General features: G+C 41.7%; 2 protein-coding genes across 5 annotated transcripts in view; one reads left to right on the top strand and one right to left on the bottom strand.

Moving 5' to 3' along the window:
• SMARCA1 (SWI/SNF related, matrix associated, actin dependent regulator of chromatin, subfamily a, member 1) overlaps positions 1-21,082 on the bottom strand; it is a 45,125-nt gene extending 24,043 nt beyond the window's left edge. The window contains exons 1-14 of the mRNA XM_039348745.1: positions 20,870-21,082; positions 15,310-15,396; positions 11,283-11,449; positions 10,359-10,459; positions 10,167-10,267; positions 8,898-9,077; positions 7,895-8,050; positions 7,047-7,178; positions 5,797-5,865; positions 4,651-4,760; positions 3,812-4,038; positions 2,221-2,342; positions 959-1,111; positions 422-554 (exon numbers count right to left, since the gene is read on the bottom strand). Coding sequence (XP_039204679.1) covers positions 422-554; positions 959-1,111; positions 2,221-2,342; positions 3,812-4,038; positions 4,651-4,760; positions 5,797-5,865; positions 7,047-7,178; positions 7,895-8,050; positions 8,898-9,077; positions 10,167-10,267; positions 10,359-10,459; positions 11,283-11,449; positions 15,310-15,396; positions 20,870-21,067 — 1,936 coding nt within the window. The 5' untranslated portion in view covers positions 21,068-21,082. The remainder of the gene's footprint in view (positions 1-421; positions 555-958; positions 1,112-2,220; positions 2,343-3,811; positions 4,039-4,650; positions 4,761-5,796; positions 5,866-7,046; positions 7,179-7,894; positions 8,051-8,897; positions 9,078-10,166; positions 10,268-10,358; positions 10,460-11,282; positions 11,450-15,309; positions 15,397-20,869) is intronic.
• A 2,540-nt stretch (positions 21,083-23,622) lies between these two features.
• Positions 23,623-27,831, top strand: part of LOC120310384 (synaptotagmin-like protein 2) — a 41,247-nt gene continuing 37,038 nt past the window's right edge. For 3 of the 4 annotated variants that reach the window (XM_039348742.1, XM_039348741.1, XM_039348743.1), the window contains exon 1: positions 23,624-23,922. The gene's annotated coding sequence lies outside the window, so the exon portion shown is untranslated. Of the gene's footprint in view, positions 23,923-27,831 lie in introns of all 4 variants that reach the window. The other variant, XM_039348744.1, reaches the window with a different exon arrangement.

Raw genomic sequence — 27,831 nt, 5'->3', positions numbered from 1 at the left:
GGCAGGTTGTTCCACTGGTTAATTGCTCTCTCAGGAAGTTTCTCCTTAGTTCCAGGTTGCTTCTCTCCTTGATTAGGAGAATAGAATGTTTGGAGAATAGCTTGACTCCCTCTTCTTTGGGGCAGCCCCTGAGATATTGGAACAGTGCTATCATGTCCCCCCTCGTCCTTCTCTTCGTTAAACTAGACATACCCAATTCCTGCAACAGTTCTTTATATGTTTTAGCCTCCAGTCCCCTAATCATCTTTGTTGCTCTTCTCTGCTCTCTTTCTAGAGTCTCAGCATCTTTTTTTACATTGTGGTGAGCAAAAATACAAGGAATAAAAAAACTTTTTTCCCAGCTTCACTACCGAACGTTATTGGCCGGATCCTGCTTTCCCTTGATTTTATCTCCGGATACCATAAACATAACAAACAGTACCTTGTTGAATAACAATGGAGTCCAGCCTCAGTTTTATCTCGGCTCTTTCTACTATCCTCTCTTCAACAGTGTTATCAGTGATAAGTCGAAATACCCGCACAGGCTTTTTCTGGCCGATCCGATGAGCACGATCCTAATCATGGTAAATTAATAAAGGTGCAAGTCAAAAAATGTTGAAGGCCAAGACAAAGGCGAACGTATCATCATTTAGTCTAGTTTAATTAACCCTTATGAGAAGGAAGGACTCACTGGAGAAGGGCCTAATGCTGGGAAAGATGGAGGGCAAGAGAAGAAGGGGACGACAGAGAAGGAGGTGGCTGGATGGAGTCACTGAAGCAGGAGACGTGAACTTAAATGGACTCCAGAAGATGACAGAGGACAGGAAGGCCTGGAGGAACATTGTCCATGGGGTCGCAATGGGTCGGACACGACTTCACAACAACAAAATTAACCCTTCAAATGCAGTATTTACATAACAGGTTGTTTTCTTTAATTAGCTTACCTGAAGGAGTGCAACCGGCCAGAAATGTACCTTACCATCGCTTGTAGATCGACTTGTGGGTTCCAGTCTGAATCATAGAGGATCACAACATCAGCTGTCGCTAAATTAATCCCCAGGCCTCCGGCTCTTGTGCTCAACATAAAAACGAATTTCCTACTGTTTGGAGCATTAAAGGTGTCTATTGCTTCCTAAAAAAAAAAAAAGAGGAGGAGGAGGAGGAGGAGGAGGAGGAGAATATATTAAAAATATAGTCCTGGAAGGGATCAAAAATCTGTTCTTTTTTCTGCCTTGTTTCTAAAACAGTTACATCTTAAATTGCCATATTTGATTCTAATTTCTTTTTTAAAATGTATTGTATCCCAATTTCATTTTAAATTGTATTTTATTTCTATTTTATCCTAAATTATATTTTAACTAATTCCATTCTAAACTGGAATTTTACTGCATTTTAGTATAATGTGTGTTTGGAACTCTGCACCTTGATATGGCCCACAGGCTAATCAATAAAGGTTAAAAAAAATTAGTTACAGGGACAAATCTGGCCATGATAGAAACATGGTGAATCAAAACTCTTGCCTTTACATCTCCAAGCAGTTCTACAAGCAACCCGACCCCCAGCCTATGAATTACAGAGATCGGCAAACACCACAGGTAACTCTCACTGGCATCCTTTGTAAATGCACCTTTTATTTTCTCTTAACGTGATACAGGTAGTCTTTGGCTTGCAGCCATTCATTTAACTACCATTCAAAGTTACAACAGTACTGAAAAAAATGTTTTACGAGCTTTCCTGCCTTTATCAACTTGCAGAAGGCTGGAATTTAAGCACTTGCCAACCATCTTGTATTTACAATGATTGCCACAGGCTAGGGTTGGGTGATCACCCTTTTCAACTTTCCCAGTGGGTTTCCAACACGTAAAGTCAACAGGAGAAGCTGCAGTCACTTAACAACTGTGTGATTCGGTTAATAACCATAGCAAAAAAAAAAAAAAAGATCATAAAACCAGGTAGAACTGCCTTAAGGAGCACATCACTCAGGGAGGGAAGTTCCAGTTCCAATCATGGTTTTAAGTCAAGGGCTGCCTGTAGTTGAAACTTAAACCAGAAAGTTGAATGACACAACAGAATGCCATAATGACAAATTAATCTCTGTTTATAAGGCCTGACAGAAGATAAGACCACTGACACAGTAGGCTGGCCCTCGGGGAAAACAGCGAAGAAATGTTAGTTGTTACACAGCCTGTGTTCAGGACAGAACAAAATAAACCTTCAAGCAACGAGACAAATTATTCCCACCTCTCTCTCCTCGTGTGGCGTTTGCCCATCCAGGCGGCAATATTCATAACCTCGCCACATGCAGTAGTCTTCCAATATATCCAATAAGCGAGTCATTTGGCTAAAAACAAGAACTCTGGAACCTGAGGGACAAATGAGGGAGAGAAGCACCTTTAACTACACTCGCAGTAATGATAATGAGAAGATCTACATTAAATAGGTATGTCCGAGAATGAATGAACATTTACCGATATCAGCTAGGAACAATGAATAATGGCTAATTTTGGTGGATCTTCACAACTGAATCTGGAATTATTTATTTATGTATTAAATTCACAGGTCACTCAACTGCATTGCAACTGGGCAATTTTTTTTTTCATTCATTCATTCATTTCTATCCCCCTTTTATTATTTTTACAAATTAACTCAAGGCTGCAAACATGTCCAACACATCTTCCCCCTCTTCTTTTCCCCACAACAACAACCCTGTGAGGGCCTGAGAAAGAGGGACTGGCCCAAAGTCACCCAGCTGGCTTTTGTGGCTAAGGTGGGAACTTGAACTCGGGGGTCTCCCGTTTTCTAGCCTGGTGTCTTAACCACTAGACCAAGGGTAGGCAACCTTGGCTCTTTTATGACTGGTGGACCTCAACTCCCAGAATTCCTGAGCCAGCCATGCTGAGGGGAAAGGGAGAAGTTTCCAAGCTGAGCCAGGCTGGCTCAGGAATTCTGGGAGTTGAAGTCCATGAGTCATAAAAGAGCCAAGGTTGCCTACCCCTGATCTATCTCTATCTGAATCCCTATGCCTAGGTCAGGGGTAGGCAACATTGGCTCTTTTATTAATCGTGGACTTCAACTCCCAGAATTCCTGAGCCAGCATGGGGAAAACTTTGGCTCTTTTATGACTCGTGGACTTCAACTCTCAGAATTCCTGAGCCAGCATGGCTCAGCTTGGAAACCTCTCCCTTTCCCCTCAGCATGGCTGGCTCAGGAATTCTGGGAGTTGAAGTCCACGAGTCATAAAAGGGCCAAGTTTGAAGACCCCTGCTCTTAATCTTCGTCCTAGGATAGGGGTAGGCAACCTTGGCTCTTTTATGACTGGTGGACTTCAACTCCCAGAATTCCTGAGCCAGCCATGCTGAGGGGAAAGGGAGAGGTTTCCAAGCTGAGTCATGCTGGCTCAGGAATTCTGGGAGTTGAAGTCCACGTGTCATAAAAGAGCCAAGGTTGCCTACCCCTATCCTAGGATGAAGATTAAGAGCAGGGGTCTTCAAACTTGTCTCTCTTATGACTTGGGGACTTCAACTCCCAGAATTCCTGAGCCAGCCATGCTGAGGGGAAAGGGAGAGGTTTCCAAGCTGAGCCATGTTGGCTCAGGAATTCTGGGAGTTGAAGTCCCCGAGTCATAAAAGAGCCAAGGTGGCCTACCCCTGCACTAGACAAAACGCTATCTACTGGCAATGTGTAAGACAATTAAAAATACGATGATATGGAGATTGTGCAGAACAAAAGTCCAGGTGGGGGGAAAAAAAGACAAAATGCCACAACAAAGTCTCACAAGGGATCCCACTAACCCAAAACTGGGAGGGAGGAGAAGGAGAAAAGTCTGTCTTACCCTGTTCTTTGAGTTTCGATAGTAATTTGTCCAGGGCAACCATTTTGCCACTATTGCTCACTAGATGAGTATCGGTGGTGTAAGGAGGGCCCGGTTCAGCCCCGTCAAACAGGTAGGGGTGATTGCAACACTTTCTCAGCTGCATCAGGATGTTCAACAACCGCATCTTGTCCATTTTGCCCGCTGAGTTTAAAATATCGATATCTTTCATCAGGATCTTGGTATACCTATAAGGTGAATGGGATCATTTAATAATAAAGGGACAACACATTAATGTTTGAATGCATAAAGGATGAAAGAGTCTCGGTGTATTAAGATTAAAACTTTGGCTCTCCCCTTTTTCAAGACAAATTCCTACTTTCTGTTTCTCTGAACATCGAGAAACAGTAACACTTTTTTTTAAAAAAAATCGATTCCCAACCTATCGGCTTTATGGAGGAAAAAAAAGAGGAAAAAAGAGCCAACACATCTTTGGGGGAATACTAATCTAGTGATAATAGTAACTTGAATTTCAGCATTTATTTAGCAAATGTTGAATGTTTGGTGTAGGGTTAGGGTTACAAGAGAAATCTTGTAATTAATGCTCTATTATTGTCCCAGACTAAAGCGGGAAGCGGAGAAAAGAACTATAGCTTAAGCTAAAATAGCTTACTTAAAATTTATCCAATCCAATCATACACATAGAAAAACCTAAAAGAAATATTAATGATGGCTTAAAAGAGCTTCCAGGTACATTAATATATTCAACTGCCAGTTGTTTTAATAAGAACCACCTTGCTTCCATCACATAATCAATGTATCATTCTCCTGTTATAAGATTTTTTTAAAAAAAAAATTACCATTCCCTCTGCATTTTGCTGAGTCCCAGATAAATTTTTACTTCTTTTTTAGGAGGCAAGCTTTTTTCCACTTCAGCTTTTATGCGCCTTAGCAGAAATGGTTTCAACACCTGAAAAAAACAATAGAAACACGGAAAACATTTTAGGGATATCCCAGATTCTTCAGATATTTCTCCCTGTACAGTAGTCCTCAACGTATGGCAAAAGGGCCTGAAATTTTGGTTGTAACTTGTGGTCATACGTCAAGGTGCCATGGGACTGGACTTGATTTTACGACTGTTTTTACACTGGTTGTAAAGAAAAACACTACAGTCATTAAGCAAAGCCAAAGAGCGTTAAGTGAATCCATTGTTTGGAATGGGCATATTTGCTGGAAACTGGGAAAAATGTCACAACTTGTAGTCAAATAACTGCAGGATGTTGCAACCGGTTGTAAATGTGAGCCAGCTGCCAAAATGCAATCATGTGACCATGAGGATGTAGGGTAGCAGTCATAACTTCAATGACAGGATGTAAGTAGGTTTAAGTTTGTTGTTAACTCTGAAGAGTTGTTAAACAACTGGCTGTAAGTCAAGCTTAGAGCGATCTGCCATCTTCCTTGCATACCAGACTACAGTGCCCATAATCCCCAGCTTTACTAATGTTACAGGAATTGTGTAAACTCTTTTCATTTTTAATTGCGGAAATTGGTTGCTTCGCTTTTTAAAAAAGGAATATCTATTCCTTCAAAACAGATAGTTGGCATTTTGTACACTTATCATATATACAGATTAGAATGTTATTTGTTTTAAAAACAAGTATTTACAAAAAACTATAAGCAAGTCAGTTGTAGTAGTAAATATTTATCAATTTAAAAAAATCCTCCCAAACATATACAAAACAAGAGGAGAGTGGCACCTCACGCATCAATAAAAAAGCAATAAATTTAAAATGCATATACATTTATCAACTATAAGTCCTTTCTTAAAAAAATCTTCACCAAAGGAGAAGTGGGATGAGCCCTGGAAAAGGAGTTTTAAAGCCTAAATTCGAACACCATAATAGTTTCACTGAAAATCACACACTGCCTCAACCATGCGCTGCCCACTCTCTGATGCATGGAAGTTTGGCCAATAAACTTCTATCAAAAAATACTATCATACTTACTGCATGAAGTCTTTCGACAAGTTTCTGATCACCAAGACAATTTTTAGTATCAAACCACGAGTCAAAGTCCTGCAGATGTAAAAATGTATTTTACTTTTATGTTTGTAATTTAAATTTTCTCAGTGCTTAGGTTAGCTCAAACAGAAATTATAGGACACAAACATATATAGATATCAATATATCTATGCTGAATTCTTCCGTCCCATACTACGTAAAACATAACCTTTGCTCTGAAATCGTAGTTGTGCCACAAATGTACGTCACCAACTGCAATTGGAAAAAGGGAGGAATCTAAACAAATGTAAGTTTAGGGCACAAGTATATTTTGCTCTAAGATATGGGGAAGGGAAAACTCAACACAAGTACATCTATTTTACAGTGGCAACCCTTGATTTTGTAGTACATGTTGTTCCACCTGAAAATAAGACCATATCTGCTTCTATTTCTCAAGGCAAATGTAATCCAGCCATTTTTTTTCTCTCTTATCAGTGATGTACCCGCTGGAAAATAAGTTCAAAATATCAATATCAATCAGAATAGAGCTAGAAGGAACCTTGGAGGTCTTCTAGTCCAACCCCCTGCTCAAGCAGGAGACCCTACACCATTTTAGACAAATGGTTGTCCAGTCTCTTCTTAAAAACTTCCAGTGATGAAGCACCCATAACTTTTGAAGGCAAGGAGTTCCGCTGCTTGAATGTTCTCAATGTTAGGACATTTCTCCTTAATTCCAGGTTGCTTCTCTCCATGATTTAGTTTCCTTTTTTGTTTCTTGTCCTGCCCTCTGGTGCTTTGGAAAATAGGATGACCCCCCCTTCTTTGTGGCAGCCCCTTAACTACTGAAATACTGCTATCATGTCACCCGCTAGTCCTTCTTTTCTCTAGACTTGCCATACCCAATTCCTCAAACAATCCAACAGCATACATAATTACACATGGCTATTGTATCAGAAGAAAAAACATAGCAAGGATACATTGCAGGTTAGCCAAGATTAATCAGGCTGATTCTTGACCTGAGCATTCCTACTTACAGCAATTATCCCCCTAGGTTCTTATGTAACCTCGTTATGAGCTACTTCCACGAATTTGATTATTTGCCTGTCTCTCACCATCTCTCTTATTTCTTCTTTCTCCTCTGTTACAAGCCATTGTAGTAAAATGTAAAAATGCGGTGATTTGAAGGTAAAACCTAGTTTGCTGTAAAACGTGCAATTTAAATAACTGAAAGACCTCAATGTCAAGCCCAGTCTCACCTCTGCAGAATTAAAGACATCTGGTAAAAGGAAATTGAGCAATGCCCACAGCTCATGAAGATTATTCTGTAAAGGAGTTCCTGTTAAGAGCAAGCGATTTGTCGTCTTGAATTCACGGACAATCTCTGATAGCTAATAAAAAATAAATAAAGAAGAGCTTTTATTGCCAATATATTCCAAAGATACATTTTTATAAATACTAACTCTGAGATTTGGAAAACAAACTTCTGGTCTATTATAATTTCTTAAAAATACTCTTACAAATTGAATACATTGGGTGAAATCTTACTCTAAAATGTATTTTGTGTTCTACAAAGAACTTTACAAAACAATGTCACATCAAAAGGCCAGAAAGACTTTCAAGCATTCATCCAACTAAAATGAACTCCAGATCATTCTAACTCAGAAGAAGACACCTTGGGCCTATTCAAGCTGAATAGATAAGTTTTCCATTGTCAAGGATGACTCTGCTAGTTTTTGCACCAGTCTCAGGAAGGTTCATGGCATCCTTAAGTACACAGTCAACAGGGGTAGATCAAAAGGGCCACCCAGTTGTTCAAAATGTCTGAAAGTCACAACTGAGCACAGACTGGTGCTGGGGCAAAAACTTTTTTAAAAGAGATAACCCAACATGTGAAGTTTCTTCTGTGAACTCTCCAGGGTCCTGAAATTGTAAAGGTTCAGTTCTGTTCATCTGGTTCCATTCTTTGTTAGTTGCCATTTCATTTATTGTATTCCTCAGCCAGTCCAAGCAAGCTGAAAGTTTTATATACCAAAAAGTTTCCCTTCCCTCCAAAAGAGTGAGCTTCTCTTTTCTTCGCTGCTTACCAAACAGAAGTAAAACTTACCTTGGATTTTTCATTTTTTATCCGATGAGCTTCATCAATCACCAGATACCGCCAGTTAAATTTTTTGAAAACGGACTTTTCTTTAATGACCATTTCATAAGAGGTCACACACACATCCCACTCTCCAGGCATCATAACATCACGGATGAAAGCAGCCTGTGTGAAAAACACACATAAAACAAACTCTCTAATAGAACCAGCTTAGAAAACTGCGACAATGACCGTCTAGCAATGCAATTTCAGAGAAAAAGAGCCTCCAGAAGAAACAGAAATATGAACTTTTAGAAGTAATTAACACATTTAGATCATTCACTCTAGTAAATAGGTATTAAATAATATGAAAAGTGCATTCCTGCCTGCATGGGGGAAAGGGAGATATCTGTTCTTCAAAGAATACTAGCAGTGATGTTAAAACAAAGCTTTTTCCCCTTATAACAGGAGAAACAGTATTTTCCTAGAAAACAGCAGACTTAGCCTTTGAATAGCATACCTGTACTCTGAACAGCGGATGAATCCAATACAAAAATAAGTCATTTACACCTAAACAAAGCTGAATATAGCTAGTATTTCTATCAAGCCATACATGTAATAGGTTCATCTCTCTGCCACATTAAAAAGTATATGCCGTATTAATATCTGCAACTCCAAGGTGTTGCACCAAAGAGTTCAGAGAGACACAACTTTGGGACTTTGCTTTTCATCACTGCTTTAATGCTATTTATAAAAATATTTTTAAAGGTTTAATCTTCAGTCTTTTTACAACAATCAATTAACCGTTTTATACTCTGAAACAATGTTTTTCCACCTTGGCAACTTTAACATATATATGGACTTCGACTCCCAGAATCCCCCAGGCAGCATGCTGGCTGGGGAATTCTGAGAATCGAAGTCCACATAGCTTCTATCTTGAAATGTGCAGAAGCTGCAAACAAAGAATTCTGGGAACATTACATTCTGACTTACAGTGTAAATCACCAGCTGACTGAGTAAAAGTGACACTTACTCTGGCATCCTTGTCTCCAATAAGGCAGACTGCCCGTAATGTTGGAACCCAGCGTTTAAATTCATTCATCCAGTTGTGCAAAGTTGATTTGGGCACCAGAACCATGTGTGGACCGGGGATGTTTCGATAATGCTTCAGATAGCCCAGCAATGCAATTGTCTGTAATGTCTTTCCTAGACCCTATGACAGTTTTAAAAACAGTATTTAAATGTTACGCATCTCTTTTTAACAGCTCTGAAATAATCTCCATCCATAATCATGCATAAAGGAAGACGCTGATCACGGTATGATCTATGGAGTCAAAATCCGTCATAATTTCAATATATTGCGATATACAAATTACTAGTCTGATTAGCATTTGTTTTCAGACAATAAAATAACTTCTTGAGAACGATCCTCTGTAATTCATAAGAAATATTACGCAGAATGAAATGTTTAATTACAATTCACTCTGAGCCACGCTGCAACTGAATATTTTAGCTGCGGTTTGTATTATTGTTATGCATTATGTATTCCTTCCTTCGCTTTATATTCATGACTCCTTGGGATATCAGCTGCTTGGTTAAATTTTTGCATGCAAAAAAGGATACACTGCATTAAAAAATAATGCTACAGTCACAACTGCCCAAAACTCCCACTATCTGGCTTTTTTTAAAAAAGAGAGAGTAAGAGAGGGATCTACAAAATATGAAACAAAGATGCACAAAAGAATAAGAAGACCCTCATCCTGCTAGAACCACAGAAAATTTCCATCTTGCCTGTTTCCCCATATATGATTTGTTGGATATCATAAAAAGAATGTGAAACCTGGACTCAGATCATCAACAACCCATGAGCCAATAAATGCCAGACTTATTACAATAGAATATGAAATTAGGAGGAGTTTGGTGGCAACTTTTCTGATTAAACACATTTTGTTATCAGATATGTAGATTGGGTAGGCCAATGTAGGTTTTAAATTTAGGGTCTAGTCACTCTATGCATCTGATAAAGTGAGTTGCAGCTCACAAATGCTCATACCTTTTAACAAAGTGTGTTAGTCATAAAAGAGAGCCCTAGACAACTCCTAATTATTTTTTTATTTTTGCCATCATAAAATAATGTGTCTCCTCCCACACTGGGGCATGAAGAAGAGCTCTATAGCCAAAATAACTGTTTATCAAATCTTTTTAAGAGCTTGGTGACTAGACTAACAGTAAACTCACGGCTCTTGCATTTTTTTCCCCTTATTTTATCTGAAAACTACATTCGCAAAGGTAAGTTTTTTACCATTTCATCTGCCAAGATGCCATTTACGCCATTTTCATACAAGGAGATCATCCAATTCAAGCCCCTAACTTGATAGTCGCGCAGTGTTCCTCCTTTAACATCTGCAGAAACATAAAGCAACCCTTGGCTAGTCTGTAACTGAGTTTAACGTATCTATGAAAAGCAGAGATAATGGCCAATTGGTACACTCACAAGAAGGAGATTCCTCAAATCGGACGCACACGTTTGAGGTTTTCCGGCTTTCCGAAAGCAGCTCCTCATCTTCCTCTTGTTCCGTCCTCCTGTGACGATAGCTAAAAAAGAAAACCCAACACATGTGCATTTGGGACAAATTCCTTGTGTGCTAATCACACTTGGCCAAATAAAGTATTCTGTTCTGATCTGTTCTAGTCTAGTCTAGTCTAGTCCAGTCCATTCCATCTTCCTGCTCCTATTCCATTCTAACTATTTTTGTCCATGTCACCCCTAATTGTTATTACCATTCCAACTGTTCTATTCTGTTCTAATCTGTCCTAGTCTAGTCATTTAGTCCAGTTCAGTCCATCTTCCTATTCCTATTCCATTCTAATTATTTTTGTCAATGTCACCCCTAATTGTTGTTAACGTTCCAACTGTTTGTCACTGACTTCACTTGAAATACAAGTGCTGAGCTGGAGCAAACATCTCTTCAAGCTGTGGTCAGTTCCTCTCATTCATACAGGTATTCATGCACTATTCATGACTCCTTGGGATATCTGCTGCTTGGTTAAATTTTTGCATGGAAAAAAGGATAAGCTGCATTAAAAAATAATGCTGCGGTCACAATTGCCCCAAACTCCCACTATCTGACTTTTTTCCAAAAAAAAAAAAAAGAGTGAGAGAGCAAAGTCAAGCGGGAAACCAGATTCACTTAACAACCTTGTTACTAACTTAACAACTGCAGCGATTCCCTTAACAACTGTGGCAAGAAAGGTAGTCAAATGGGGCAAAATTCACTTCACAACCATCTCACTTAGCAACAAAGAAGTTGGGCTCGATTGTGTTCGTAAGTCGAGGACCACCTGTACATGCAATACATTTTAAGGTGCAAATATAATCTCAACGTCACTTTAAAAATAATTTAGAAACAATGCATACTCTCCTGCTGAAAGCAAGCTCTGCTTTTCATCCTTCTTTACCCGTGGTCGTCCCAGTTTCACTTTGAGGGGAGAGGTTGGCGATTTCTGGGCTGCAGGTTGAATAAAGTGGGCAAAAAGTTCTGTCTGCTTTAGCAGGAATTCAAATCGTTTGGCTCGATCCGTTTTCTACAGCCCATACAAGAAAAGCAAAATAAGATATGATTTAGGAAAGCAACCCTGCACTCATACGGGGGGGGGGGGGAAGAGCGTTTGACTCTTTTTAATTCAAAATTACATTCTCTTCCAAACCTCCTCACTGCAAACCTGCAAGGAACGAAGAATGAGTTCCGCAAGACTTAAGGGTCCAGTTCAATGTAGAGATTAGGAAAAATACGCAGTCAGACAGTAAGTGCATTAATTGCCCCTTCTAACCCAACTGTGGTTTTCTCGGGAAGGGACAGTCTAAAATATAGACTATGATCTCAAACAGATAACCAAGATTGTACTCTCCACCCAGCTCACAAATGGGCTGTAAGCATTTTTAGTTCTAACTCTCTTTCCAATCTGGAATCATTCACCTTCAATCTCTATAAAGCAGGCATGTCAAACTCGCAATGTCACGTGACGTGTCGCGACGTATCGTGACTTTTTTGCCATTTCCGGCATTGGGGTGGGCGCAGTTTCGCCACGACGCATCCGGCCCGAGGGGCCGACGGTTTGACACCCCTGCTATAAAAGAAGAATAGCTAGTAGCCATACATGATGAAGGGGATGAGGTTTTAGTCCAAGATCCGTGGAAGGTGCCCAGGCGCTAATGCACCTATCTTTCATGACAAAGATTGCTAAAACAGGCAAGGACGAAATTTTGTCGGAATGACGTTCTCTGATTCGGACAACCTGGACATGGTACTAAATGAAATGATTAGTATCGATTCTTGATCATCTAAACCAGGAACCTGTTCAGCAATTCCAAAGGTTGTGGAAAGAGGGCAGCTCTGAAACTCTGCAAATATCCTGAACTATGATCAGATGGCAAGGATATTTATTTATTTATTTATTTATTTATTTATTTATGAGACTTATATACCGCTTTAAGTGCAAGCACTCTCTAAGCGGTGTACACCAGTAAGCAATGTATATATATATATTTACATTGCCCCCAACAATCTGGGTCCTCATTTTACCTACCCGGAAGGATGGAAGGCTGAGTCAACCTTGAGCCGGTGAGATTTGAACCGCTGACCTGCTGAACACAGTCAGCTAAAGTGGCCTGCAGTACTGCACTCTCACTGCTGCGCCACCTCGGCTCATTCTGATTTAAGGACAACCATGCTGATTATTAACGTCTCCTTTCCTCGCTGGAACATTTTATGCAAGAATTCTGGAGTATTGTCTAACAGAACACTTGCAACATGGTGAAGTTCCAGAACAATAAATCAGAACCCTAACTTTGTAAAAGAACTTGAAAGCAGCACAGAAGAAAGCCATCTGTATTATTCAATATAAGCCGAGTGTTGCTCACACTCTGTCCTGTATCATCCAGATTCTAATAAATATGAGATGTCCAAGTTTAAAAACACAGCTCTGATATTTACAGCATGATATTAAGCCCGGATCCAGACTAAATCAATAATCATACATACACATACATACTTTTACCTGGGGAACATTCAACAACTCAGCATCCATTTTCAGTAAAATGTATATTACACTTGATCCAAATTCTAAACAACAGAATTTATTTAATGATCATTTAATCATGATAATTTATTATTTTAATTTCAAACATTAGTCTGGATCTAATCCAATATTTCCGAAACACTGCTTCTGTGGTTTGACAATAAGAGAACTATGAAATTAAATAAATACTACAGCTAATATACAATTTTACCACACGAGGGCAACATAATCCATAACTTTTTGATGAATCCCACAGAGGAAGAAACAACCATTTTACATACCTATAATATGTTTATTATAAACGTTATGTTTAGTCTGTTAAGTTCAAAATGTTCAAAAATATCTGATTAGTCACTATTTACTTGTTATACCTTTCTCCTTGTTAAAAACTATGGCAGAATCAAGCATTTAAGAATGAAGTTCAAAGCTAATTGCAGTAATTTCCAAACTTCCAAACCTAAAATAATCTGTAAGGCACAGCAAACATAATCCAACCTTGGTAATTTGTATTTATGAAAAAACATTGAATTCAATGGAGTTTACTCCCCCAAAATTACCTATGGTCTTTTCAGGCAACCAGAAATTCCAACTAAATCCCACCTAACAGAGGGATAGAATCAAGATCACGTGAAATATTAATACCACTTTACAATGCTTTGGTAAGGCCACACTTGGAATACTGCATCCAGTTTTGATCACCACGATGTAAAAAAGATGTTGAGACTCTAGCAAGAGTACAGAGAAGAGCAACAAAGATGATCAGGGGACTGGAAGCTAAAACATATAAGGAACGGTTGCTGGAATTGGGTATGTCTAGTTGAACAAAGAGAAGGACGAGGGGGGACATGATAACAGCCTTCCAGTTTCTCAGGGGCTGCCACAAAGAAGAGGGAGTCAAGCTATTCTCCAAAGCCCCTGAAGGCAGGACAAGAAGCAACCGATGGAAACTAACCAAAGAGAGAAGCAACCTAGAACTAAGGAGAAACTTCCTGACTGTTAGAACAATTAACCGGTGGAACAACCTGCCTCCAGAAGTGGTGAATGCTCCAACACTGGAAGTTTTTAAGAAGAGACTGGACAGTCATTTGTCCGAAATGGTTTAGGGTTTCCTCCCTGAGCAGGGTGTTAGACTAGATGACCTCCAAGGTCCCTTCCAACTTTATTATTGTTATTGTTGTTATCTTTTTATGGTGAATAATAATCTACATATTGGCTCCTTGTTCATAAGAATTGTTTTAATTGTTTTAAAAAATTGAGTTGATTGCCACATCTAGAAGAAAAATGCAAGCTTACCATCAGGGTCAATGGGGGATGTGCCCTCGCAAACCTGGGGTTTTTTTACTTATTAAAGTGAGGCTGTTATTATACCTTATGTGCCTTTCAGCCTAGAGGCTCCGCGTTTTATATTGAGATTTTATGGCTGACCGCACTACATTATTATTGCTTTTATTCTATGCTTGTACTGCACCAAGAAAAAAAGGCCCATAATACTTACTACTACCTTGAGACACAAAACACTAAAACTGTTCTTCCCAAGCTACTCACCGAGAAAAAGATTTAATGCTTAAGCTGTAGAGAAAAACCATTCCAGAACCAAATGACATAAACTCGGGTCAGAAAATGTCACCCGTATTTTAAAACATTAGCCTTTGGCACGGAAAGTTTAAAACCAAAGCTGTAATTATCTGTTGCCAGACTAACAGTAACTGGCTGTTGGAGACCAGGAAAGACATCAGGCTGTAAATCAACCTACAGTTAACCTTTTCAGGCCAAGAAACATAGGGCTTCTTTAAAAAAAAAAAAAGAACTACCTGTTGTCAAAGACAACAACCTGATTTCCACCAAACCAGCTTAATGCCTCCTTAGCTTGTATAAATGACCACAGTGGGAGCTCTCCCTGACAAGCATGGTCAGGTCTGAAGCTAAAGGGTCTTGAGGATGCACAACAAGCAGGTAAATCCAAAGTAGGGGTAGGCAACATCTGAGGAACAAAGAGTGCAACTCAACCTCCCAACCTTCTGGAGCAGGGGTGTCAAACTGGCAGCCCACGGACCGGATGTGTCACCCACCCCATTGCCGGCAATGGGAAAAAGGTCGCGATACGTCGTGACACGTCACGTGACATCACGGGTTTGACACCCATGTTCTGGAGGGAGGGAAGGAGGAAGTCACCTGTTAAGGGGATAATATCACAGGAAGAGGAATAACCATTTTTTTCAGTTCAAATCATCACTGAACGGGAACCATTGGTTAGATCATTTTAAAAGTGGACGTATAAATATGGGGACTTCTTATCAGCACAATTAAAATTTAACAAAAGACACCACAGGCAAAAAAAAAAAAAAAAGCCCAAGCAACAAATTTACCATTTTCTCTTCATATTCCGGATCAATTTCTTTTTCAGACTTAGTTGCCTTTGGGGGAAGTTTGAGTTGAAATGGAGGATCATTTTTCTGTAAATAAAATGAAAAATTTCTAATCACAAGATATTTAATAAAGAGAAAAAAACATGTTCTTTTCCCAACATAATACAGATTAAAGCATGTTAAAATGGAACAGAGTTTCTCAATCTTTTCTTCGTCACTGACTCCCTTTAAACACCTTTTGTGGTCATGGACCCTAGGCACGGACCCTCAAAATGTAAAGATTTAAATCGTAACATTTCTTCAAGCCTTTGCGGACCCCATGATGACATCAGAGCCACCCAGGGGTCCACGGACCACAGGTTGAGAACCACTGAAACAGAGAATTTATAATTAACATTGGTATGTCCTCTATACTTCAGGGTTAAATAATGTGTTTTATCTTCATTGGCAACGCTATATTATTTTTATATCCCTACCAAATTACCTTGATGGTTGTTCGGGAATGTAAATTCAGAGTCTCTGTGAAAGAAGCTTACAATTACTGAAGCTTGTATTTCTATACAAATCCTCCCCAACGTGCATCTGGGGAGAAGCAAGACTACTCTCTTTAAAAAGTCTTCAAATCTTGCAATCTTACTTTGCTGCTGTTCCTCATAAGCAATATAGATATTATAATAATTCCCTTTCACCAACTATAGGAACCAGGAACGTGCCAATGAAACTAATAGAGAGAAAAAAAAGCTATATCTTTACCCAGTTAACCTACAAAAGTTACAAGCAGATGTCACTGTAGGCCTCTTTATATGCCTTTCAAAGAGAATTAAACAACATTATGGAGGAGAAAGTTTAACAACTACTAGATCAGTGGTTCTCAACCTTTCTAATGCCGCGACCCCATAATACAGTTCCCCATGTTGTGGTGACCCCCAACCACTTATACATCACTGGGTATCAGGGGCGTGGCCAAAGAAAAGGGGAAAAAATGGTGGACAGCCTTGTCTGGCGACCCCCGTGAAATGGTCGTTCGACCCCAAATGGGGTCCCGACCCACAGTTGAGAACCACTGTACTAGATATAATGGCTAGATCAACAAGAATACAGCCTTTAGTATTAGAGGCTAGATCAACACGGTACAAAATGCTTAGCGATCTGCATACTCAACTGCTTTGAAACTCATCAAATTTGATACTCAACTCATTTTGACGCAAAACATTCGTCCAGTATTCATTGTATGTTTGGTACCCAATGCACAAGCTAGAACCTATCAGTGTCAGCTGCCTCGTGACTCACTACATTATTCCTCAGAGGAAAAATGTTTTTGTTATTCATCACTTTGGGTACTCCTTGCGCCTCCCAGAACCAATTAAAGTTGAATATCAAGGTATCACTATACTTCTGTTTGGGAGCTTCACAGAGGCAGCTGTTTGACCAACGTGGGAACAGAATAACAGGCCTTTCGTCTGATCCAGCATGGCTTTTTTTAGATTCTTATTAGAGTAATTATAATTTAAACCTGTACATATAACCACCTTAACCCAGTTTTTCACAAGCCCTTAGGAAGAATAACTGAGAATCAGGCATGTTCCATGTCAGTATCTATCTTTCTCGGCATAAACCATAAAGACTCTTAATTTCTGGACAATTCATTTTATCAGTTGCATGAAGTACTATTATATGCAGAGTTTTGAAGATAAATATTAACAGAAATAGTACAGGATTTTTTTTTTACTATCAGGTAAAGCAAACAACTAAAGGACATAGAGAAATTATACAAAACAGTGTATTGATATGCATTTTGGAGAAAAAGAGTACCTATTAAAAATTTATATGTATTATATATATAATGTGAAATTCTACTATGTCCAACATAGTACACTCCCAAATAAATCTACTTTGTTTTGTGTGTCTACCATAAAAGTACTGTATTGCCAATTTGAACACTACTGTGTATTAAAGTCATCATAAATGGCCAGCATTTACGAGCTTACTAGTAAAATATAAAGAACCTGTTAATAGTTACAGTTCACAATGTGTTTGAGCTTTTTTGACTTCAAGGATTTTAAACCTCATTTTTAAACAAGTCAGAGAAATAATCTGTCACCTGAGAAGAATACTTTATCCTTAGAGTATACAAAGATACTACAATAAAGCTATAATCTTATTTCACGCAATGCCACTTAACACATTAGGTAGACTGTAAAATTTTTGACCCTTGGTTCACAAATCACTGATTTTGTTACAAAAGACAAATATTGTTCATTTCCGTAGAGTATTTATGTATAAACTTATTGGTTTGTTTATAACATCAGTAAATACATGAACGGATTAGTTAATGTATACCCAAAATAGGTAGATTAAGGTCAAGGGGATACAGGGAAAAATAGATAACTACAAATACTTTTGATCAGCTTATTCCCATTCAGTGTAATAAACAACAACAATAAAGACTGGAAATTCCTACCAATGCAATAGGTTTGCTACCAGATTATACACTGGCTTTGTTCAAACAATATCTGAACCCATGCTTAACTGAAATAGACTTTACTGAATTAGCCCACTGGGTACACTAAACCACAAATACACACGCTGGATTTGAATGTACAGACAGGCAGGCATTTATTGCAAAACTAGTCTAAAAACCTGTGTAGCTTAGCAACTGGTTTCCAAGCTTCTGTAAAAAGCTGATGAGTGCAACTGACTAGCGAGGTATCCCCATCCCTCCCTCCCTCCTCTCTTTCTCTCTCTTTTTTGTCTTAACACATAATCAAACAGCTTTTCTTAGACTATCAGGAAAGCCATGCAGGATCACATCAAAACTTTGTCTGTTCAACACTTGGCACCTATAGTAGCCATTGACGTACAGACTATACCCTATAGCTGCCAATGAGTTTATCAGTGTGAGCTAGGGGATCAGCCCTGTGGAGGGATAAGCATTTTACATTAAGAGCAAAGAAATTCAGATCTGATCCTTCATTGGACCTGCAGCTCGCTGGACAAACGGAATCCCAGGTGCTATCGCAAAATTATTTTTTTCCCCCTTTGATTGAAACATTTAGATGACAGAGAACACTGTTATGTCCTCCAATGGCTCATAAATAACCACACTTCATCATAAAACCAAGGAGAACCTTGCAGAATGGGACTGAAGCATCCCATTTCCAAGGGTGGCCAAAAAGATGTAGCAACTGTTCCCGCACATTGCAACCGGTGTTCCAGAGAAAGCTCCAGTTCTTCAAATGCTATTATGAGACATACAGTCTTCCTTTCTTTCACCATTCACTCTCTTCAAAAAAAAAAAAAAGGCAATTATTTTTCATAGGAGTGGTGCTTCAAAGACTAAACATTGTTGCCTTGGAAACCAAGGACCACAACTGACTCTTGCCTTGCTCTTACCCATTTTGGTCTACGCCGATGGTTTTCAAGCAAAGGCCATATGACAGGATATTTCAAAGGGGGGGGGCAGAAATTAAAAACATATCCTGGGGAGGGCGGCATGGCAGATGCCAAGGGAACCATAGAAAAGCAAAGGCTATTATACTGCAAATACTGTCTTGTTGCTATCAGAAAATGCACCAGTTATCATCCCATGTCCCTATCTAACTGATTATTTATTTAAATTTATTGGCTGCTCAACTCCACTGGATTCCGGGACCAGGATAGGCAAACAAGGAAAAAAAAAAAACAAGGTCTGAAGGAAACCATGAGCAGAAAGTGATAGGGAAAATTCTATAGTAGTGGTGGTGGTGGTAGTTAGTAGTAGTAGTAGGAGGAGGAGGAGGAGGAGGAGGAGGAGGAGGAGGAAGGGACCTTGCAGGTCATCTAGTCCAACCCTCTGCTCAAGCAGGAAACCCTATACCATTTCGGACAAATGGCTGTCCAGTCTCTTCTTAAAAACTTCCAGTGTTGGAGCATTCACTGCTTCTGGAAGCAGGTTGTTCCACGGATTAATTGTTCTCACTGTCAGGAAGTTTCTCCTTAGTTCCAGGTTGCTTCTCTCCTTGATCAGTTTCCATCCGTTGCTTCTTGTCCTGCTTTCAAGCACTCTGGAAAATAGCTTAATTCCCTCTTCTTTGTGGCAGCCCCTGAGATATTGGAAGATTGCTATCATGTCCCCCTTCGTCCTTCTCTCCGTTAAACTAGACATACCCAATTTCGGCAACGGTTCCTTCTGCTCTACACTATAATGCCTATCAGCCCCAGATACACTTCCCAAAGCCATGCTACAATGGATGATGGGGATTGACGTCCAACACATTCCAACCTCATCAGACTAATCACTGAGTGGAAATAATGGAAAGGCTGGTCCTTGACAATCAGAGGGCAGGGATGCAATCACAAATTGGGGCTGACGGGAGGGGAAGAGTTAAAAGCACAGAGTCCCTTGGTTTAAGCTATTCTTCTGAGGGCCACATAGACAAGATATTGTTCAATCCCTGGTAGAGGTTGCCATCCTTTCTGCCTTCCCATCCAAGCATCAATTATCCATATAGCAATCTACCAAGTACACACAGTCCTTGACTTACAACAGTTCATTTAGTGACCGTTCAAAGTTACGACGGCCCTGAAAAAAAAATGACCTGTGACCTTTTTTACAATGGCAACCATTGCAGCACCCCCATTCAGATGCTTGGGAACTGACTCGCATTTACGACGGTTGCAGTGTCCCGGAATCATGTGATTCCCCTTTTCCGACCTTCCAACAAGCAAAGTCAATGGGGAAACCAGGTTCACTTAATCACCGTGTTACTAATTTTAACAAGAGACTGGACAGCCACTTGTCTGGAACGGTATGGGGTCTCCTGCTTGACCAGGAGGTTGGACTAGAAGACCTCCAAGGTCCCCTCCAAACCTATTGTTCTGTGATCTATGTTCTATCTTAGAACCTATTCTCCAAAGTACCAGAAGGCAGGACAAGAAGCAACGGATGGAAACTAATCAAGGAGAGAAGCAACCTAGAACTAAGCAGAAACTCCCTTACAGTGAGAACAATGAACCAGTGGAACTCCTTGCCTCCAGCAATGGTGAATGCTCCAACACTGGAAGTTTTTAAGAAGAGACTGGACAGCCATTTGTCTGAAATGCTACAGGGGTAGGCCACCTTGGCTCTTTTATGACTCGTGGACTTCAACTCCCAGAATTCCCGAGCCAGCCTTGCTCAGCTTGGAAACCTCTCCCTTTCCCTTTAGCATGGCTAGTTCAGGCATATTGGGAGTTGAAGTCCACGAGTCATAAAAGGGCCAAGGTTGCCTACTTCTGGTATAGGGTTTCCTGCCTGAGCAGCGGGCTGGACTAGATGATCTCCAAAGTCCCTTGCAACTCTGTTATTCTGATCTCCTCGTGGTCTCCCATCCAAGCCCGAACCTGCCACTAGGCTTCTGTCTGCGAAGCCCGGCCAGACGGCGCTCGCCCGTCAGCCGACGCAAAAGGCCCAGGGAAGGGAAGGGGCGCAGGACGAAGACTGAACCCAAAGCCGAGGGGGAGCTCCCCGGTTGCCGGGGCGACAAGGCGAGGGCCTCCCGCGCCGCTTCTCCCACCCCCACCACCCCCAGCCGGGTCCTACCTCGTCCTCGGCGGACTCCTGCGAGAAGGCGGCCGAGGTCGAGGGCTCCTCTTCGCCGCCCGACAGCTCCGGGCTGGCCGAGGCCGGCGTGGAAGCGGGCTCTGCAGCGGCGCCGGCATCCATTTTCGGCCGGCAGCGGGAGGCGCGACGAAAAAGCGAAGAGGACTCCCGCTCGCCCCAAGCCTCGCGAGAGCTCATCGCGCAGGCGCAGTTCGGAAACCTAGAGGGCGGGGCGGGGAGCCTGGGCCACGCCTCCTGGGCGGGGCTCCTGCGACAGCGCGGAGAAGGGAGCGCCCCGCGTTCGTTCCTTCGTTGCCCGAGGGAGGTAGCCGGTTCCCACGTTGAAGCCTTTTTTTCTCGTGAAAATGGGTCAATCTGAGATGGTTTCCCCCGACAAGGGTCCTTCCTTACTTCAGCTAAGTCTTGGCTGGCCCGGGAGCTGCTAAAGCGAAGCAGACCACGCGGAGAGCCGGGGAAGCCAGTTGCTCTAGATGGGGCGCCCCGATTTTATTCCAAAACTGGAGAAGAAGAGTGAATCCAAGACGCACCAGTTATCTCTTTCCTTTAAGCTGACTGGGGACTTCTGGGAATTGTAGTCCACACGGCTTATTAAAGTTTTGAGAACTTTGAGGAATGCTGCCTTAAGCCCAAATGAAAGAAACCACATTAAGATCTAAAATAAGCATCTGCTCAGTAGCTCTCATGGCTTGTAAACCACGGCTTAAGTGAAGTGTGAATTGGTCCACCAAGACTTGCTCAGCCAGTTAAGGAGCTTCACTTAGTACAACAAAGCTTTTCCTTTTTCAGCTTTTAGTGGTGTATTTGGCAAAAGTTGGTTTGTGCTGAAAAGCGGAGCTTTGAAATAAATCAGCCCGACAAAAGATGCTGAGTTTGGAACCTGGGCTCTTTGCAAATTTTAGAGGATGCCGTGCGGTTGATTTACATTTATTTCCTAAGCAAATGTCTTATTCAAAAGGAGTTATTCACGAGTCCCTTCTGAAATGCGTTTGTTCTCCAAATCACACAAGCGTGGCTGGATACAGGGGTGCATTTTTGACATACCAAACAGAATTCAGTCTAGACGAGTGGGATTTATAACAAAATTCCTTAGGCTGGGAAGGGCACCTCCATCCATTTTTCCAACTCCTCCCATTCCTAATAATCACTCAGCTTTCTCTGGATGCTGAATCACTCAAATTCTCAATGGGTTCGTTTTGGATTTTTCCCCATTCTCTGTTTTTTTTTATAAACCTTTTACAATACCCTCAAGCCTTTTGATGGGTATTTTACTGGGTGGCACAGTCACTCTTCTCAGCCCAACCCAGCTCACAGAGCTGTTGTTGTGGGGAAAATAAGAGGGGAAGGGAAGGAATAAGTGACTAAAAATGAAACTTGAGGTGGCCATGAATAAGGAGTGTGTATTGGAGATGGTGACCCTTTGAGAGCTCTATGCAACGAAATTTCATTTTGATGTATGCCGATTGGTGTACATTCAAAGTGACAATAATAATAAGTCTTGAAAGTTGCCACAGTTGGACTCCCCTGGCTTACATCCTCCATCTTTGTCTGTTCCAATTCCTAATCTCTTTTAAAATAATAACAATAGTTGGAAGGGACCTTGGAGATCATTTAGTCCAAACCGCTGCTCATGCAGGAAACCCTATACCAGTGGTGGCGAACCTATGGCATGGGTGCCAGAGGCGGCACACAGAGCCCTCTCTGTGGGCATGCACGCTGTCGCCCTAGTCCTAGGCCTTCAGCTGGATTTTATAAAACCTTTTCGCTTTAGGCCTCCACCACCTAAAAAAAGCTTCAATCAATCAATTTCAACTTCTCACAGGGAAAAAAAAAAGATCTTGCAAAGTTGGAATTGATTGATTAAACTTTTTAGTCCCACCCAGTCTGCCGTGACCACCACAGCCATGGCCACCCAATGGGCCACGCCCACCCAACTGGCCACACCCACCTGGCACTCGACCATGCATAAGTGGGTTTTGGGTTGCAGTTTGGGCACTCAGTCTCTAAAAGGTTCACCATCACTGCCCTATACCATTTCAGACAAATGGCTGTCCAGTCTCTTCTTAAAAATCTCCAGGGTTGGGAGCATTCATTGCTTCTGAAGGCAGGTTGTTCCACTGGTTAATTGTTCTAACTGTCAGGAAATTTCTCCTTAGTTCTAGGTTGCTTCTCTCCTTGATTCGTTTCCATCCGTTGCTTCTTGTCCTGCCTTCAGGTGCTTTGGAAAAATAGCTTGACTCCCTCTTCTTTGTGGCAACCCTTGAAATATTGGAAGACTGCTATCATGTCCCCCCTCGTCCTTCTCTTCATTAAACTAGACATACCCAATTCCAGCAACCGTTCCTTATATGTTTTAGCCTCCAGTCCCCTAATCATCTTTGTTGCTCTTCTCTGTACTCTTTCTAGAGACCAAATAAAGTAGTAGTAGTAGTAGGGGGCGCTAGCACAAGCTCCCCTACTGTCCCGCCCCGCTCCGCTCCGCCCCGCCCTGCCCCCCGCCCTTCTCGGAGCTCAAGGTGCGAATCCTGTCCAAATCTTTAGGTCCTCCTTGGACCCAACAATCAGACCAGGAGCCCAGTCTGAGAGTGAAATGCAGGCAAGTCCTCGATTTACAACCGCAACTGAGCCCGATGTTTTTTGGTTTTTTTTTTTACTCAGCCAGACATTTGTTAAAAGTGAGTTTTGCCCCATTTGACGACCTTTCTGGCCCCCGTTGTTAAGTGAACCCCTGCAGTTTGTTCAATTAGCAGTGCGGTTGTTAAACGAATCCGGCTTCTGCTCATCCAGGCCGGGTTTTCCCTCTCCTGCGGGCGGTGAGCGGCGCCCGGCTCGGGGGATCCAGGCCGGGTTTTGGCACCTCTGCCACGGAGCGGCGGGTCAGCCGTGGGCAAACGGCCGGGCTGGCTGGCAGGGCGCGTCGCTGGGAAGCGCTGGGAGCAGCAGCAGCTGCTGGCTGCCTTCCTTCTCTCAGGGCAGGAGGGGGACGCGGGATTCCTGTTGCCGATCCCCGCCGGCCCTCCGGACTGCACCCGCAGGTAGGACCCGGGCATGGGCACGGACGGGGCCGGACGGGACACGGGTCGCCTGCTGGAACCCGACCCGCGTCCGATCGCCAGCCGGCCTTTCCTGCCTCGCCCTTTCTGCTTTCGCTCCGGATCCCCGTCCTGCCTTGACTGCCCCTGGGGCTGCGTTCGCACGACCCGCCCGGCGAGTGTAGCCAACTCTGCCCAGGTCCTGACTTTGAGGCGCCACCGATGCGCAGGCTGCGGGGCACGGCACGCTTCCCGAGTCCGTGACTTGCGGGACAAAGGGTTGTGCGAGCGGAGCCCGGGACTGGGCAGTCCGGCTTCTGAATCGGGCGTCACCCGGGTGGAGCACCTGCCTACATTTCGAAACTCCGGAGAGAGTCCGATGGTTGAGTTTTTCTCCCTCTTCTGGCTTTGCCCCGGTGACGTCGAGCCCCTAAGATCCGAGTTGGCTCCCCCGTTGAAGTTCACTGTGTTGTGAGAAAGCAGCCTGTTGATTCAGGCCGTGCGCGTTAGAAAGCCGCGGCTGTCCGAATGTATTTATGCATTTGATTCTAAACCACCCACTCGTTCAAACCTCTGGAGCTATGCTTTTGAATTATATCCCAGTTACGTGGGGACATACAGGAGGAGAATGGGAAAATCAAAATGACTTTATCGCATGATTGCTAAAAATAATAATAATAATAATTTTGCAACCTGGGAAGGACGTTCTTTTCCATCTGGCACAAAATGGTCCAAAGTGGTTTGTTCTTTCACTATATTTAAGCAAGCGCTTTATGATCTCGAATCTTGACTTGAGGAACATTTAGAAGTGTTGACTGTGGACATATGTCGGTGTATGATTCCCCTCTCTGTCTATCTCTCTCTCTTTTCTTTCCTTCTTTCCTTTCTTCCTTCCTTTCCTTTCTTTCTTTCTTTTTTCTTTCTTTCTTTCCTTCCTTCCTTCCTTTCTTTTTTCTTTCTTTTCTTTTTCTTTCTTTCTTTCCTTCCTTCCTTTCTTTCCTTAGCTGGAGGTGGAGTTTCTCTCTCTCTCCCTCTCTCTCTCTTTCCTTCTTTCTTTCTTTCTTTCCTCCCTTCCTTTCTTTCTTTGCTTTCTTTCTTTGTTTTTTCTTTCTTTCTTTCTTTCTTTTTTCTTTCTTTCTTTCCTTTTTTCTTTCTTTCTTTCTTTCCTTAGCTGGAGGTGGAGTTTCTCTCTTTCTCTCTCTCTCTTTCCTTCTTTCTTTCTTTCCTTCCTTCCTTTCCTTTCTTTCTTTCTTTCTTTTTCTTTCTTTTCTTCCTTCTTTTCTTTCCTTCTTTCTTTCTTTCCTTTGTTTCTTTTTTCTTTCTTTCTTTCTTTCTTTCTTTCCTTTCCTTCTTTCTTCTTTCTTTCTTTCCTTTCTTTCCTTCTTTCTTCTTTCTTTCTTTCTTTTTTGAAGGAGTGTCTAAAAGGAAAGCCATAAAAAATTTGCACATTGATCTTTCAATATTCCATATACATACACATGACTTCTTTTGATTAGTAGACAAGAAATGTGCATTTCTTTAAAGTGAGTTTCCCTTTGTTTTGTTTTTATTTTTAAAGTATGGTTTTGTTGAATAAGCCGTTATTGCTTGAGAGTCACAAACCCTGCAAAGCCAAAACCACCAAGCAAATTACACTGTGGTTTAACATCGTATGGGAATCGAGCTACTTTCTGACCCTCAGTCACAATTCTCTGTAATTAAACTGTCAGAGAAACAGGATCATTTGCGGTAACTTGCCTGGGACTGTGACCTGAGTTCCTTTGATGCCTTCCCAGGGATCTGGAGCATATTTTACCCTGCTATGTGCGACAGTTACCCAGGGAATGGAGAAGGGATTGAGCTTTCTTGCAAAAAATAGCAACCCAGCCTTCACTTTCACCAAAGGCATTGCTGAATAAAATAGATTCTGGAATACACCAAGAGACATCGCCCCAACACTTTCTTCTGGAAAAAAAGAAAAGAAAGCGGTTTGGGATTAACAGATAAAGAATGAAGGGATGTTTTGTTAACTATTTCCTGACTTTTTCTTCCAAGGCCACCCTTCATCTTTTTATTGTAAGAAATCAAGGCTATGAGATGGTTCTTGTGAGAGAGATTACAGACTCAAAGTTGTCTCATGGCTGAGGGTACATTTACACCCGGGTCTCTGCTTTAACCCATGGTTGCTCAACCTTGGCCGTTTTAAGCTGTATGGACTTCGACTCACAGAATTCTGGGAATTGAAGTTCACACAGCTTAAAGCTGTTTTGACCGTGAACCTCTTTGGATCTGATGCTATGATCTTGTTGAAGCTTGTTGGTTTCATGTATGGTGTGAAACTACGATGTTATATGTATGTGTGGCAAACAGGAGGGCCAGCTATTGAAGCCTAGAGTCTGCATTCAGCTGTGTTCGTGTTTCGTGTATTATACACACCTACACATACCCATAGGATATAACAGAAGGCAGCTCCCATAGTCAGTCCCAATACGTTTTATTGATCCCTATTATTTTCAGAGAAAATGTTACTCTACTTAGGAACGTTGAACAATCATGCATCAAATTAAGCAAGGAAGTATTTAGGAGGAAATACCAACTCATTCAGACACTGAGTGTGATTTGTAGGATAAGCTGTCTATGCGGCCTGAGTTTCGGTGTGTAGCACTTGAAACAAGTTATATAGCTTGTTGAATATGCCCCAACAAATTAAGTTCAATCATCATACTTAGCTGTAAGCTAGAGAAATCCACCTTTGTCTTCTTGATATGTTTCCTGCTTTATGCTATTTATTTGTATCACACCTTTATTATTTTTACAAATAACTCAAGACGGCAACCTATCCAATACAACTTCCTCCTCCTGTGTTCTGCACAAGAAACCCTGTCAGATGGGTTGGGCTCAGAAAGAATGACAGGCCCAAAGTCAGCCAGCCAATTTTCATGCCTGAGGTGGGACTAGAACCCATGGTCTCCTGGTGATGGGTGCAAAGTCACCCAGTTGGCTTTCATAGCTAAGGCAGGACTTGAACTCACAGTCTCCCCCTTTTCTAGCCCGGTGCCTTAACCCCTAGAACAGTGGTTCTCAACCTGTGGGTCGAACCCCATTTGGGGTCGAACGACCATTTCACAGGGGTCGCCAAACAACGCAGTCCAACATTTTTTTCCCCCTTTTCTTTAGCTGTTCTACTCCCTTTTATTCTATTGCTTTTGAAAGCCAATAGAATAGACTCTCTTGAATAGTGTCTAATTCTATTGGCTTTCCAAAGCCAATAGGAATTGTCCAGGCTGTCTCTGCCCTGCTGAGCCCGCCAAAAGTCCCATTCTGCAAACGGTGCTGCACCAATTGAGTAGTCCTCGACTTATGACCGGTTGAGTAGTCCTCGACTTACGACCGGTTGGGGGGTCGCGGCATTAAAAAGGTTGAGAACCACTGCCCTAGAACAAACTGACTCTCCCCAGCTATTTAAATGATAGGCTGCTTTGCGAAATCAATTGCTGATTATTGGCTTTACAGACATTCCAGATGGATTGGCCCACAAGTCCTGAAGTGTCTGGAAATTAAGCCAGGATCAATAAAAAAAACTCATGTAACAAGGTGGTCAAGGCATGGAATTATGACCAAGAAGACCCAAGTTTATAGAAGCTTCCTTGTGGCCTTGAGCCAGACACTCACTCTCATTCAACCTACTTTTGTGGAGTAAAACTAAAAACAGAGGTATTACAATGCCACCTTAATCTCCTGAACTAAAAGAAGGATACAATATAATTTGAATTAATTGAGGCAGAGGAAAGCAAGAAATACTTTCCCAACATTTCCATTATAATTCTCTTTACCCTTCCAGGAGGAACTCAAGGCTACCTATCCATGAATCCGAACAAAGCGACAGCAGTCTGATTTCCCCTTCCAAGAAAACACATGCAGGAACACAGAAAG

This window comes from Crotalus tigris, unplaced genomic scaffold, assembly GCF_016545835.1.
Source record: "Crotalus tigris isolate CLP2741 ecotype Arizona unplaced genomic scaffold, ASM1654583v1 scf7180000018172.2679963, whole genome shotgun sequence".
Taxonomy (NCBI): domain Eukaryota; kingdom Metazoa; phylum Chordata; class Lepidosauria; order Squamata; family Viperidae; genus Crotalus; species Crotalus tigris.
The sequence above is the reverse complement of the archived record's forward strand: the minus strand, read 5'-3'. Positions and strand labels throughout refer to the sequence as shown.